General features: G+C 38.8%; 1 protein-coding gene and 1 long non-coding RNA gene across 2 annotated transcripts; both read left to right on the forward strand.

Annotated features, from left to right (window-relative positions):
- The first annotated feature begins 887 nt into the window (after nucleotides 1–887).
- LOC145792418 (uncharacterized) lies at nucleotides 888–1,902 on the forward strand. Its single transcript, XR_014331823.1, has 4 exons — nucleotides 888–1,099; nucleotides 1,178–1,396; nucleotides 1,498–1,625; nucleotides 1,716–1,902. It is a non-coding gene; the product is annotated as an uncharacterized LOC145792418 (long non-coding RNA).
- Nucleotides 1,903–14,007: 12,105 nt separating this feature from the next.
- On the forward strand, nucleotides 14,008–16,751 carry LOC114285887 (uncharacterized). Its single transcript, XM_028228973.2, has 2 exons — nucleotides 14,008–14,763; nucleotides 15,800–16,751. The coding sequence occupies exons 1-2, from the start codon at nucleotides 14,325–14,327 to the stop codon at nucleotides 15,877–15,879; spliced, it is 519 nt and encodes a 172-aa protein (XP_028084774.2). The 5' UTR covers nucleotides 14,008–14,324; the 3' UTR covers nucleotides 15,880–16,751.
- Nucleotides 16,752–16,947: the final 196 nt, after the last annotated feature.

The raw sequence follows: 16,947 nt of genomic DNA on the forward strand, positions 1-16,947 counted from the left end.
AGTGATGAGGACATTCACATTCCATTTATCAGCCAACATTATGACAGCGCTATTGTAATACCAGACACAAAGCAACCTGATATCATTGATGTGCTTATCCAAGAAAATCGGAAGGCTTGGGGCGTCATAAGGCAATGGGAAGCAAAGTACAAACACCATCAATTTTCATGGGAGTTGAGGGCAAGAGTCATAGCTGATCTTGAACATAGATTGTTTAACCAGTCCAGCCCACCCAACGTGAATATCGAAATGAAGAAGTCCATGGAGCAGAAGGATCAAGAAATCAAACGCTTAACGTAGCTGGTCATCGACTTAGAATGCGATAAAACAATTCTTCAGGATCTTTACGATGACCAGTCAGTCCACATTGTCACACAAGCTATGTCAGAAAGGCAACCCCCTAGCCCAATGCAACACAATATCAGCCCACCTTCAAGGGTCAAGCGTATAAAGGAAAAAGATCGCAAAGAACATCGCCTGCCTGACTTCCAATACCCAGACTTACCTGGCCAAAAGCAGCCCCATCCAGTCGAAATTGTTGAAGATGTGGAGGAACATCCACCAGCGAAGCAGCCAAAAAAATTATCCTTTACCAAGAAGTTCAAAGTCTGGGCCAAGATGTCCAAACATGACAAACAAAAGGTCCAAGCTTTACAAAAAAATGGAGGCGATGAGTAAGTGACTGTGCAAACATCCAATGTTAACATTCACATTCCGTAATAGTCTATATTCCTCACTGTGTTCAGTTTTTTTGGGTTGTTGAGAAATATGCAATGTGAATATTTACATTGGTTTGTTATTAATGCCCAGGCTGCTGGTGTGGAAAGGAGATTCGAAGGCTACACATGTGTATTTTGATGACATTGTCAACCTTATCAATGAGGAATCAATACACAGCAATGTATGCCATTACAAATATAATTCACTCTTCATGCATATGCACACACATACACACACACTCACAACCACAAAATCTATATAATATGACCCCATGTTTGTGCAGCTCATAGATGCATATGCTGAAATGTTGCATGAACAACAAGAGGTGGTCAACCCAACTTCGGATGAAGCCTCATTGATCTTCACGAGCATGTGTTTGGTAAAATCTATCATTCCATTACTTGTAATGTGACTGTGAAACTTCACAGTCCATTAATTATTTGTCAAATGTGTACAGAAAGTGATACGAGAGTACCATCCTCGCAAAAGGAGTAAACACATTGACGCACATGTCAAAAACTACCAAGGAGAGAGATACCTACTATTCCCATTGCATCATGAGTACCACTGGACGATAGTTGTGTATGATGCTAAAGAAAATTTGTGGAAGCATTACAACTCGTTGCGCCCAAGAACAAGCATACATGACCCGCATATCGACCAAGCAAATGAAATTGTAAGTGGCTATTTTTCAACACAAACATGACTTGTTCTCGTGCATTAAATGACTGTACACACACATGTTTGTAAGTGCCTAATGTGAAATTCCATACACAGAGGAACTACATTGAGCATGTTGTGAGCGTTACTGGCGAGTCATCACCGCTATACACTAAGTTAGCAGGCCAAAATACAGCACAACCAACCAAAAGTGTTGATGTCTGTCCTCAGCAAGGCGACGACTCGTAAGCCTCACTACATTTTTTCCAAATCGTCCATAACCATTACGCAAATATTCATGTCAACTGCTAATCAAAACCATTTCACATTTACAGAGTGGACTGCGGACCTGCAGTATGTTACATCATGCGGGCGCACATATATCATGAAGAAATTGTGGGCAGCCTCAATAGTGCAGAATGGTGTGGACTACGAGATTTGTTAGTGCACAGTTTTTTGAATCATAAGAAATCAGAGCTTCCTTAAAACCTATAGGTGGGGGGTGTCCACCTACGAACTAACCAACAGTCGATTTTAATGTTAATATGGAATCCGTTGATATTTTGACACAACAACTGATTGTAAAACAGTGATACAACATCTGTTAATAGGGAAAAGGCAGCTGCGAATTTTGAACTAATTTTGGTGTTGTTACGTTTTACATATGTGAATGTCCACAGTTGTACCACTAATGTGAATGTTCACAGTCACGTCCGATATGCATAATGCTGTGTTGTTGTGAGAAAAAATTCTGCGAATGTTTGAACCTGACATAATTACGTGACATAATTACGGATCACATACACATGTGTGAATATTCACATTTGTTCTTGGTCATAGCAATTGTAAACACTGATGTGAATGTTCATACTCACTTATGACATTCGTAATGCTGTGTTGTGATGAGCATTCACTTATGATACTCATATGCATATGCACTAATGTTCACATTCACTTATGATATTCATATGCACTAATGTTTACAGCTGTGACTGTTCACAGTTGCAACACTGATGTGAATGTTCATACTCACTTATGATATGCATATGCACAAGACAGTTGTAACACTGATGTGAATGTTCATACTCACTTATGATATGCATATGCCTTGTGCAGGAGTGTACACTTGGTGTACGTGACATAATTACGGCTCACATACACACGTGTGAATATTCACCTTTGTTCTTGGTCATAGCAATTGTAAACACTGATGTGAATGTTCATACTCACTTAAGATATTCATAATGCCGTGTTGTGATGAGCATGCACTTATGATATTCATATGCATATGCACTAATGTTTACATTCACTTACGATATTCATATGCACTAATGTTTACAGATGTGACTGTTCACAGTTGCAACACTGATGTGAATGTTCATAATCACTTATGATATTCATAATGCCGTGTTGTGATGAGCATATTTGATGCGCTTTGTGGAACCAGTTTTTAATGTAATACACATACCTTGTGTAGGAATGTACACATTGTGTGCATGACATCATTACGGGTAACATGAACAGGTGTGAATATTCACATTTCTTTACATTCATAACAGTTGTACATGTTCACACCATGTCAATCTTCATGCATGTGAAAGTTCACATCACAACTTATATTCATGTCAACATTGACAACAATAAGGTAAAACGTCCAACCCATGTGCAAGTTTTCACATAATATGATTCATTTACGTAAGTGTGAATGTCCACATCATGTATTTATCATTACAACTTTAACAAAAAATCAGTCTCATACAGAAAAAGAAAATGACAACGCAGAAATGAAATACTAAGTTTGCCAAACCATTATTTTGCTTGCCAACACAACACAATCTTATTTCAGAAATGAATATAAGAATCCAATGTAAAACACAACGTTAAAATGAAAAATGTACATCCTATATCGGCTCCCTGCATGACTTCCGATTATGGCTCTCCAGCTTATCACATCTACCGCACCTTATTTGCTTAAGTTTCTCACCCCTTGATGGGATCCTATTCTTTTTCGGCCTGCCGGGTGGTCTTTTCACAGTTGGCGGGTATATAGTGAAGTCCATGGGATCAAAAGGCGGCTTCTCCACCGATGGTATAGGGAATATGGCATCCGAATACGCTCCACGATATGTCTGTACATGAAAGTAATGTTCCACACAATCATTGAGATTGTAGCGGCTCTTCTGAATGGCAACAACAGCATGGTCACATGGGAATCCGTTGATTTGCCATTTGAAGCACGAACATGTACGCCTCGCAACATCAACAGTAACAGATGGTATCGAATGAACTTCAAACACATTCTCATTGGATTTGCTAACTTGCCAAGACCTGCTGTGATTGAACGAATCCATAAGCCTTGTTTCAAATGTAGGACAAATAAGCTCATTCCATTTGTTTGCTTGGTCACGCCGTGCAGACATTTGCCGCATCAACTGAGTACGAATTGTGTCCACCATTTGAGTGATAGGAAGATTACGCGCTTCTTTAATCCAGTTATTAAATGACTCCGCCGCATTGGAAGTCATCTCCCCATAACGCATGCCCCTGCACAATATCACAAACATTTTACAAAACGAAAGTTAACAGGTTTGAACATTCACGTTGAGTGATGTGAACATTAACATCATTCGCAGTGAACATTAACATCAACTTACATGATGCATAGATGTGAACACTAACATCAACTTAAATGACAGAATGATGTGAATGTTAACAACAGCAAAATATAACAACGGATGTGGACATTCACATCATTCAAATCAGTCATTACTAGCAGATGTGAACATTCACATCACTGCCATTGAACATGAAACACAATTGCAAGATTTTTACAAATCCTAACTGATAATTCACATCGCTACCATTCTGACTTGACCAATGAAACACTTTATGAAACTATTATTACCTGAAGTATGAATTTGCCCAGTGCTCAGGTGCCAAGTCATTGAAAAAATCATGTGCTCGTTGTTTACCCTCCTCTTTTAATTTTGCAAGCTTTTCATGGAACCCTATCACGGTTGGCTCATAAGCACAATCACCCAAACTACTTACTAGGTGATCCTTGAAGCCATTATCAATTCCTTTCATCCGGTCTCTTAAATTGCTCTTCAAGCGTTGTAAGCAATAACCGTGATGAGCCGATGGGAACACCTTCGGCATAGCTTCTAACAGGCCAAGATTACGATCCGAAATAAAAGTAATATGGCGGTTACCATCAACAACCTTCCCAAGTTCATGCAAGAACCACGACCAATTCGCCGTGGTCTCCGAATCAACAACCGCAAATGCAACAGGAAACAGACCTACAACACAACACCAATATACAACTGTTCACATTATTCCAAATTGAATAGAAAACAATATAAACGAAACAGGTCATGTGAATGTTTACAGCTACCTTGCCCTATTACTATTGTTATTTCTGGATTAAAGTTCATAAACAACAATGATGTGAACATTCACATTAACGCCCATCAATAATTCATTTTTGATTGTTCAGCAATTGATAATGTGAACATTCATAGTACTGTTCATTAACGGATCAACTGACAGTAGTATACACTGATGTGAATGTGAATGTTCACATAACTGTCATTAGCAGGCACAAATGTATAATAATGTGAACGTATCAGTGTAGAATAGTGTGAATGTTCACATTACAGGCATCAGCAGACACAGATGTAAACATTCACATCAGTGCTTACTAATGTCAATGTTCACAGTACTTATAATTTCTCCATCACTCATTTGTCCATACTATGCATGTCAATGTGAATATTGACACGAATATAAAGGTAAAAAAATTTCTAACCATTGTTTCCGTCTTTTGCCGTTGCCGCCAGTAGCTGACCTTTGTACTTTCCTTTGAGGAATGTTCCATCCAAGAATAATAAAGGCCGACAAGAATTGAACCCAGAAATACACGCAGCAAATGACACAAAGAAACGACGAAACTGTTGACTACTCGCATCATAGTCAATATTGACATAACTCCCCGGATTGTACCGCATCACAGCATCCGAATACCACCGCAGCTGGTCAAACGATAATGAGTGATCTCCATGAATACCAGCCTTTGCTTTCTCCACAACCAACCATACGACATGGTAACTCACATCTAGCCCATAATCCCTCTTCAAAATAGTCACAACATCACACGGCCGAGTCAACGGCTTGTCCCTCACAATTTCAGATATGGTACTCGACACCAAATCCGAACTAACTCGCGGATTCTTCGATGTTCGGACATCCGTACCACACGTATGCACATCACTAAAACTCTTGATGTAGAAAAAATCATTTGCTCGTTGTGCTCTACAATGTATAGCCCACAAGCAGCCCCTCTCCTCCCGCATCGCACACACAGCAGTAACTCTTGTTGTCTCGTTCTTCACGTATGTAAACTGAAACCCACATTGGATGGCGTACTTACATAAAACGTCACGAAATTCTTGTGCACCTCCAACAAACCGTTGTCCCACATGCGTAATACCATTTGCCTAAGGGGCTGACAACAACACCTTCTCGTTATGGTGGCAAAATCTTTGTAATGCATCAATTTCTTCCTCAACCCCCACACACACCAATCCCAAACTAGTTGACTGAATACTACCACTTTTCAACTCAACCACAACTTCTATATGTTGTACCCCCATTGATTTAGCAAGCAGTAACATGTTCTGAAATTCTTCCTCATTGTCCAAATCACACTTCCTAATCCCAGGTAGTTTACAGAACAGTGAAATAGAACCAGCAAACAACTCATCCCATTTCTCACACAAACACTCCACCAAACGAGAATAACACATTGCGCGGGCAACATTTATTACAGTTGTACTGCAACCATATGTACACACCAACAGCATAAACGTATCCATCTCCTACAAAAACACAAAAACACAACAATGAACATTAACAAAAATCAATATGAAAATTCACTTTGTGCAAAAAATAGATGAGTACGCGTACAGTTGAAGTGCTAAATCCATACTTCAGAATACGAAGATGTGAACATTCACATTGTTGTTAACAACATGGCAACATTAAGCAAACATCAAAGTAAAATGAGAAAATCAACAATCTTCACATCATATTCGCACGATGTGAACATTTACATTGACACAGACACTCTAAATTATATGACACACACAGAGCCTCATTCAGCAAACATCAATTTCAAATGAGAACATCCACATTCTTCACATAATCCACATTAACAAAATGTTAACATCCACATTGATAAATATACTGATAATCAAATCATCTACAGAGATCCTCATTACGCATGCGTCCAAGTAAAATGAGAACTACACATTTAATCAAAATCGACATGAAAAATCACATTGTGCAAAAAATCAAAAATTACTACGTGTACAGTTCAGGTGCTAAATCCATAATTCACAAATACACAGATGTGAACATTCACATTTATATTAACAATATGCCAAAATTGCAAGCATCAAAGTAACAATGAGAACATCAACAAACTTCACATAATATTAAGAAAATCTGAACATTTACATTGAAACATACACTCTGAATTATATCACACACACAGAGCCTCATTAAGCAAACATCAATTTAAAATGAGAACATCCACATTGTTCACATAATCCATATTAACAAAATGTCAACATTCACATTGCCATATATACTGATAATCAAATCATCTACACAGATCCTCATTACGCATACATCCAACTAAAATAAGAACTAACACTGTTCTTCACATAATATGAATGTACTCCCCTCCACATGACCACGTAAGAAGCATATAATTGAAAAACCAGCGCATCCAATTCATATCAATCCAAAAACAGAGCATCTGCTTCATTATACAAATGAACTGAACATGTATTCATAATCAAATTGATACTAACCTTAACCCTGCAATCCTACAATCCTCCAGAAAGTCGAATACAACTGATTCGAACTACTTAAACCACAAGGCAAATGTGACAGCCGAACAGCTACCTCTTCGTCATCTTCACTCGCAAACCACAGAACCAGACTAGAACACAAACAACGAAACCCTAACACCACCAATCCTCGGAACGAGTATGCAAAACATAAACGTATCACTTGGAATTGGATTGATGAAGAAAAACGTGAAATGGAAACTGCCAAACTGAATCAGCGAGGAAACAGCCACGTAAACAGCCACGTAATACGTAAATAGGTATAACACTGTACACATATATCTATATATATGGGGGCAAAATAGTCCAAGAAAATATGTTAAATTAGAAAAATGGACCTTATGGAATAAGAAGAAAAGTTTATGGGACTAATCAGCTTATCATATTCTTTTGTGGACCTAATGGGTTATAACAACTCTAGAATGGATTTATCAATAAAAATTCCTATAAAATATTATGTAAAGTAAATTCTGTAGAAGCCCATTAAAGACAACTAGCAGCAAGTGGTGCGTGTCTAGAAGCGTGGAGTGAAAAGATATCCTTCTAAAAGGAAAATATCTGCAAAGCAGTGGGGATATGTCAAATTAAGCTTCATCCAACGATTAGAAACGCAATATAGTAAATGCAGAAGTATAGGTCAAGCTTGGTAAATCCAACGAATACAATGCTTGACGAGTTGGCCATTAACATCTGATATGATCTAAACCGTCAGTGAAAGGTAAAATAAACTTGGCAACTTGCATGACTATAACCAGATAAAAGTAGAACCCTCGAATTGAACAATGATTGAACGTATGAGATTTAAATTAAGCAACTATAAAAGGGTAAGTAGGTAAAGCACAAGAGGACAAATCATAGGTAACTCAAGAACCCTTTTTTAAAATACAAATTATATTCTTATGGCCAAACAGTATACTGAGTTGAGTGTTGGAGGGACCTCCTAACCTACCCTAGTTAGGGGTGATCACTAACGTTTAGTTTCTCTTGGTAAAGTAAAAGAAGACACACGTCATCTCGCTTTCTTTGTGGAGAAAATTTTACCTTTCACAATTAGTTAGTACTCCTTCCGCCCCAAAATATTAGTCCCTTTTGAAAAATTTAATTTTTTTTAGTAGTAAAATTATTACACTTCAAAAGTATTAAATTTTCAAAACTACCCTTTGACTTTTTCTTAGGAACATCAATTGTCATAATTAATGAATTTAAAATAATGATAAAATAAGGAATTTATATTATTTTAGTCATTGATTTTTAAAAATTGACTAATATTTTGAGGCAATGAAAAATGAAATAAGGGATTAATATTTTAGGAGGGATGTATGGAGTATTATATATATATATATATATATATATATATATATATATATATATATATATATGTGTATGTACGAGCACGAAATAATCTTCTCGTGCAATCCTGTTGATCAAGTTTGCACTCCTTCAAACGTCGTCATTTTACTACTTGAAAACACAAACGTGAGCTAGCCGACGGGTGTGTACCGGAAGCCCCTCCGATGCCTAAGTCAGCAACTAGACAATAGACAATAAGTTCTGTGTATTTTAGAGTAGAAAATTGTGATACCTGTACATAGGTCTTGCTATGAGCTTTTATAGATTCTACCTAGCACAATCCTAATAGGATTCCAACTCTCCTTATAAGAGTCCTCCTAGGAATCACACTCCCAGTGAAGAGTGTCTATCTTGATAACACTCTACTCACTACCAACCAAGTGAGATGGTTTGCACAATCCTAGTAGGTCTTTACTCTCCTTAGTAGAGTCCTCCTAGGAGTCTCAAGCCCAAGGAGAATGTTTATCCTTAAAACACCCTCATCACTGCAAGCCAAGTGAGATGGCTGAACTTTTTTACTTCGGCTGACACTGTGGTCAACCAAGTTGCTTCGGCTCCGTGTTCAACATGGGCGAGCCGTGATGACCCTACCACCGGTTGGCATCCTGCCGAGCTACACCTAGTTCAGCCCATTACCCTACTATCATCTCGGTCAGAAGGTAGATAGGTCCCAATTCCAGCAACACATCCAACCGTCTTGATACCTACCTCGGCCTAAAGCCAAAATACAAAATATTTCCTTGGCCCATTGCGCAGTCAAACTTCCAAATAAGAATTGTCCTAACTTGACCCAATTTGTTCACAAATTACCCTCTCAATTGCTCCTTAATTCCTATTTGCGTAGCATGATTGGGATTATTTTCCTCCAGCCAAGCTAAGAACGCTTCACTCTACCGAGCTAGAAAAGTTGTTTAGTTTCACAGCTCGTTCGGCCCCAATAAGTCTTGTTAGTTGCTCAACATGTCCTTCCACTAATCTGGCACGACGTTATTCCCAGGATATGTGGCGTGCCCTCATTATCCTTGTTCTCTTGTTACAACCATTATGTACCTTCAAAAATTTGAACAGCCTCGCCTTTTTGCCTTCAACATTTATATCCTTCAATTTCGCAATCGCATGAAAAAAATGCCCTTTCTGTGTAACCGGGCTATATGTCCCACCTTTTGTAATAAAAAATTTCGATCTCTTTGCTCGGTTACTGTGTTTCTTTTTCAATGTTTTGCATCATTTTGACTAGATGTTTAGCCGAACTAATTAGTTTGGCCTTACCTAATCCTAACAACCTTCTTTGGTCAAGATACGTATCTCGGCTGAAGAATCCAAAAAAAAATTATTTGGTCAAACCTGCCAACCTTCTTGAGCCGTGATCCTTATCTCGGCTAAAGCATGAAAAAATTGTAGGTCAAACCTGCCAACCTTCCTGAGCCTAGATCTTTATCTCAACTAAAGGAAGAAAAAAGTGTGGGTCAAACCTGCTAACCTTCTTGAGCCTAGATCTTTATCTCGGCTGAAGAATGAAAAGTATTGGTCAAACCTGCCAACCTTCCAGAGCTTAGATCCTTATCTCGACTTGAAGAAGAAAAAAGTGTTGGTCAAACCTGCCAACCTTCTTGAGCCTAGATCCTTATCTCAGCTGAAGAATGAAAAAATGTGTTGGTCAAACCTGCCAACCTTCCTGAACCTAGATCCTTATCTCGGCTTGAGGAGAAAAAGTGTTGGTCAAATCTGCCAACCTTCCTAAGCCTAGATCTTTATCTCGGTTAGAGGAAGAAAAAAGTGTTGGTCAAACCTGCCAACCTTCTTTATTGCCCCCCAGTCAGGCAAAGATTTGTAAGAAAGAGTTGGTCAAACCTGCCAACCCACTTTGCCCCCAGTTGGGAAAAGATTTTTTAGAAAGAGTTGGTCAAACCTACCAACCCACTTTGCCCCCAGTTAGGCAAAGATTTTTTGCGTGGTTGATCCTTCTTGTCGACCGCGTTAACTTTTGCCGAAGGTGTTTCGTCCGATCTTGCTATTTTGTCGGACTCTACCTTGGTGCGTATCACATCTTCCTCTACCAAGATGTGTTGGTGCACTCTCTCCATTAGGGCTTCCATAGTAAGAGGCAGCGTCATTGTCATTGAATCCCTCAATTTATTGCCAGCCGGCAAATCTCGTTTGTACTGTGCGATAACTAAGTTTGTGGGGCAATCTCCAATCTAATTAAAAGTCTCTCAATACCAGTTATTGTAAGACCTCAATATTTCCTTCTCGTCCATGTCTATGGAGAGAAGTTGGTCAATCTCCACTGGCGTCTTGGTGTTCGTTCTGAATCTGGTCACAAATGCCTCTGTTAGTTGCACCCAAGAAGCTATGCTACCTTCTGGCAACCTTTCAAACCATGTTAAATCTAGGTCACCAAGGCTAGAAGGAAACAGGATACACATTAGAGTCACGTTTCGCCGATACACGGTCATAACCTGGCTCAAGTGGCTCAAGTGCATGTAGAGGTCTAATTTCCCCTCATAAGTAGTAAATTTAGGCTGGTGGAAGCCTGAGGGTAACGGTGCATTCTCAATTGCTGGAGCGAACAGTGAGCTCTGCAACATTGCTAACACTTTATCTGCTGGTTTGTAATCAAGGCGTGGAATTGACATCCCCACCTCGACACTCCCATGTGTCCTAGAAGCCAATCGTTGTAGAGTTGAAACTCTACGAGGGTCGCGAGCCTGGGTATCCTCCTTCCATCGGGCCCTCTCCTCTAGCACTGTACGCAGGTTTGCCGACCTAGAAAACTCCGTGTGCCTAGATGTCATTTGGTGCGTGTACGAGGGCCGATAACTGTTTCCCTTAGTATACGACCTCTCAGTCCTCGTTCTCTCAGACCTTGAGTAACGAGTCCTAAAGGTTCGTGATTGTGTACCACCTATCCTTAGGCTTCTACTTTCCGTCTGAGATGGTGTGACTTGCCTGTCAAGATCTTCTGAGGGGCGAGAGTGCGCCCTGCTCTTGCCCACATCTTCTTCTGCCGCCAATTTTTCCTTTATTGGCGCTTCATTGTCTCCATGTCTGCCGCCATCCTCCGAATCAATTCGTCTTGCTCCCTCACGCGATCCTCCAGAACCTGAGGATCCAACCTCGGCCTCTGCCTTTCAAGACTTTGGGAGCGGCGAGAACTAGAGCCCCATCTTTCCCGTGTATCCCTCCGGGGGTTCCGTCACTGGGAATCTAACTCTGCCATGGATGGGATAGAAAGTAAGCCTTCAGGTCTCCCACCCCTCTCCGAGGTTTGCCTATCAATGGCAGATTGCGGCAAATCTTCATTGTGCGCCATTGAAATGAGTTGAAAGAAAACTTTATCAAGAGGTTTGTTCTTTGTGATTGTTTTCCCACAGACGGCGCCAATTGTACGAGCACGAAATAATCTTCTTGTATAATCCTGTTAATCAAGTTTGCACTCCTTCAAGCGTCGCCATTTTACTACCTGAAAACACAAATGTGAGCTAGTCGGCGGGTGTGTACCGGAAACCCCTCCGATGCCTAAGTCAACAACTAGACAATAGACAATAAGCTCTGTGTATTTTAGAGTAGAAAATTGTGATACCTGTACATAGGTCCTGCTATGAGCTTTTATAGATTCTGCCTGGCACAATCCTAGTAGGATTCCAACTCTCCTTATAAGAGTCCTCCTAGGAATCACACTTCCAGTGACGAGTGTCTATTCTAATAACACTCTACTTACTACCAACCAAGTGAGATGGTTTGCACAATCCTAGTAGGACTCTACTCTCCTTAATAGAGTCCTCTTAGGAGTCTCAAGCCCAAGGATAATGCTTATCCTTAAAACACCATCATCACTACAAGCCAAGTGAGATGGTTGAACCCTTTACCTCGGCTGACAATGCGGTCAACCAAGTTACTTCGGCTCCGTACTCAACATGGGCGAGCCGTGATGACCCTGCCACCGATTGGCATCCTGCCGAGCTACACCCAGCTCGGCTCATCGCCCTGCTATCATCTCAGTCAGAAGGTAGATAGGTCCCAATTCTAGCAACACATCCAATCGTCTTGGTACCTACCTCAACCTAAAGCCAAAATACAAAATATCTCCTTGGCCCATTTCGTGGTCCAACTTCCAAAGAAGACTCGTCCTAACTCAACCCAATTTGTTCACAAATTACCCTCTCAGTGTACAAATTAGTGTTAATATTATGTAAATAATTAATAATTATTTACGATTAATCTTCAATCAATTAGCAAAATAAAATCGCCCAAACCATCCAAAACGCAATTTAATTTTTTACCAATCCTCCATTTACAATTTAATTTATAATTGGGAAAAATATGATGGAAGTGTGTATTGTATGCACTTTATGATTAAAAAAGAAAATGGTATAACTTTCTACTTTTTGAATCATAACTAAAAAAAAAAAAATAGTTACATTAGATATAATCAAAGATCTTATAAATTATAATTAAAATAAAATCATATTTAAAAATAATAATTACTCATAACTAAAGAAAAAAATATCGTAATTTAAGAGTGCATACTATAAAGGCTATGTATAGTAAAATTTCTCTTTATAATTTTATTCTCAAATCGTATTGCGCTTCCAAATCATACATAATATATCAAACAGTGGAAACTTTAGTCCTTGTTTGCCATAAAAGTTTTTGGAGTTAAAAAACTAAAATAATCACACACAAAAATAAAATAAGCTAAAATATTAATAAAATAAAATATAATATTTAAATTATAATCATAAAATCCAAAAATCTAAAAAATTCCATCTAAACAAAACTTTTTAATTCAAATTAAAATAATTAAAAAATCAAAAAAACTAAAAAATCAATTCACTTCAAAACGAAACCTTTCTACATAAAAATTCAGCGATGATTCGTAACTCGAATTCGAGGCTCAAATTTGGCTTGAATTCGTCGGAGTCGGAGTCGGAGGAGGAGGAGGAGGGAGGAGGAGGAGGAGGAGGAGGAGGAGGAAGGGGGAGGGAGGGAGGGGAGGGGAGGGGGCCATAAAAATGGCTGGAGGATGAGTCGGGGCCGGAGGCGGGGCTGCGCGGAGCTGCGGCGTGCTGCGACGATCGGAGCTTCTGCGACGATCGGCGGCGTGCTGCGACGGGGATGGCGGGCGGAGGCGACGAGCTCCTCGCGACGAGGACGGCAGGCGAAGGCGGGTGAGCTCTCTCTCTCCTCTTCCCCTCTGTTCCTGGTTTCAACGAAGAAGACGAAGAAGAAAAGAAGAAAATGAAGAAAAAGAAAGGGGAAAAAAAATATATAAAACGACGTCGTTTTACAGATTCGAGCCAAAAGCCGAGCCAATTATTCGAGCTATCAGGAATTATCCATAAAAATTACAGTGAAAAAAAAAAGGGTGGGGACCCAAATGATTACGTTTTCTTTTCTTTATGTTATTTGGTCAGCAGGTCGGTTGTGTGGATTCGTAGACTTGTTGATTGTAAGCTACCCGATGTATGTATGTATGTGTGAATTTTGTACATAAATAAGCATACCATCGTGAGCAACATACATACATACATACATACATAAAAACAACCCATAACATAAAGCACAAGGCTATCTTACCTGGGTTCCCTTTAAAACGCGGACGCTCCACCTCTTACACAATCACTCTAGAGAGAGAGCGAGAAACAGAGGAGATATTCACCAGAACCCAGATCTATGAATGACATTCTTGAATTTGCAGAGTTAACAATGGAGAATAACAACAACAATCCACCAGCTGGGTTGTTGTTAAGAAGTGACGATGAGAAGGACCCTTGGCTCAAGAACAAGGCCGAGAAGAAGGAGAAGAACCAGGTGTTTCTTGAAGGGTACGTAGAGGCAGCAGATGAGGATGATCTTACGAGGACGAAGAGCTTGACTGATGAGGATTTGGAGGAGCTCAAGGGCTGTTTGGATCTAGGGTTTGGGTTCAGCTACGATGAAATCCCTGAACTCTGTAACACTTTGCCTGCTCTCGAGCTTTGCTATTCCATGAGCCAGAGGTTTCTCGATGACCAGCAGAAGTCGCCGGAGTCTCCGTCCTCCGCCTCCGCTGCCGCCGAGACGTGTTCGCCGGCCTCCGGTCCGATTGCCAACTGGAAGATCTCTAGTCCTGGTGAGTGATTTTGGTTAAATCTCTTTGTGTTGATAATTAGTAAATCCTGATCTTGAATTTGATTCCATTTTGGTATATATGCTTGAGTTGATCTGTTGATCAAGTGAGGATAATGTTGCTAGTTTTGGTTTTTATGAAATTGTGAAATGGGTTGTTTAGGGTTTGAAATGTGATATGTTGTTTAGATGGAATGATGATTTGTTAATTTTTGTTTTGATTTTTGTCATTGTAGAAGAGAATGTAGAACCGGATTCTTTGGTTTTTGTGTGTATATATTTATATAATTGTTCCTAGTAGAGATCTGCTTTGAACAAGGTGGTGTGGAATTGGGATCAAATTTTGTGCTTTTAAAGTTTTAATTTTGATGTTTGAAACTCCCTTGCTTTGTTTCATCTTTAGTTTCAGCAATTTGCACGGTAATATAGCTTGAGTGATGATTGATATTTTTTTCAATTTCTTGAACATAGTTTCCCACTGATTATGATGTAACATTCATTACCTTCAGTTTTACCTATAATTTTAAAGTGTATGGATTTGAGTTTAGTTTAAATATGGATTTCAAGATAAATTTAGATATGGACTTTAAATTTTTGAATGTGATAGTTTTATTGTGATGGATTTGAAATAAAGACCTAATAATAGTTATTCGAAATATTTGGATCATAATAAACTATATGTTTCTTTTTACTCTATTCTATCTTCCTCTTTAAAATCTCATTTATCTAATAATACCCAACCCTCTAATAATTTTTTGAAGTAAAGCCTCAATTCCCTTTATTTGAAATCTATGGCACTTTATATTATTCATCCTAGACCCACTTGTGAGATTTTCCTGTAACTTATTACTTAGCACCAAATATGACAAACCCTAATTTTCTTTTCTCTGGTATGTGGCCTTGGGTTTTATGAAGAACTTTTTTCTTTTCTTTTCTGGTCTTCGCAAATTCGTGGATAATGTTTGTTGGTTACAGCCATTGATTGAGAAATTTCTTGTACGTTCTCTCACTCTCTGTTGCCCTGACTTGTATTTCCTCAGGTGACCATCCCGAAGACGTCAAAGCCAGGCTCAAATATTGGGCACAAGCTGTGGCATGCACTGTCAGATTGTGCAGCTAGCTAGAAGAAAATCATCGGTTGGGAAGTAGAAATGCATTGGCATTTTCTTCTGCTCGTGGATTTCATACCAGCCTGGACTCTCATGGAGAGCTAGCTTTCTTTGTGGCTTGTGCTCCGCTGCCTCATCTGCTTGATTAGAGTAACAACGAGAGTTCCTTCTGTTCTTTACCTGGAGATGGACATGCCAGTCTTGTCTGTCAGTGATGGAGAAAGAGGAAGGGGGGGGGGGGGTTTGTCAGTGATAGAGAAAAAGAAAGAAAAAAGTGTGTGAAATTATGTGAAATATAAGGCTTATTTTGGAAAGATGGTAAAAAGTGACTTTTTTTGCTTTTAACTAAGCTTTTGGCTTTTTTAGACAAATGATTTGGGAAGTTGGTAAAAAGTGACTTTTGAATTTTTTGATTAATATTTGTTTATGACGTCAAATCATAATAAAATGACTAAACTACCCCCATTTATTTAAAATATTTACAACTTCACCTATGTAACACATTTTGACCCATGAGGGGTAAAATTGTAATTTCACCGTTGGCTAAAAACCAACTTCCCAAATGAAAAAAAAGCCAAAAAAGCCACCTTTTAGCTTTTGCTACTAACCAAAAAAAGTGGCTAAAAATTATGTTGCCAAAATAAGCCTAAGTGTATTTTATTCATATTTCACTTAATTTTTTCCTTTCCTTTCCTTTTCCAAATCCATTCTCAAATTCCTCAACCAAACACAACGTAAATGAGTCTATCATGTTCCCAATTTCCATGATAGCATAGCAGGACTTTGATCTTATAGATTTAATCCATAACATCTCTAATTTATTTAATCATTCTTGTGTTTTCCACAAATTATGCATTTTTTAATGAAATCTATGTTCTATTTCCATTTTTTCTACAATCTGTATAGAAGGATTTTTGACAGATGTCTCAATAATTTTTGAAAGGGGGAAAAAAATGAGAGAAGATTGTTCCTCTCAAAGAAAATTTCAAGCATCCATGCTCTTCATTCCACCATATACATTTAAAATAAAATAAAATAAAATAAAATAACTTTTTTTAATTATTTTTTTTTAGTAGAAG

Source organism: Camellia sinensis, chromosome 6 (genome assembly GCF_055761805.1).
Source record: "Camellia sinensis isolate YWXY chromosome 6, ASM5576180v1, whole genome shotgun sequence".
NCBI lineage: Eukaryota > Viridiplantae > Streptophyta > Magnoliopsida > Ericales > Theaceae > Camellia > Camellia sinensis.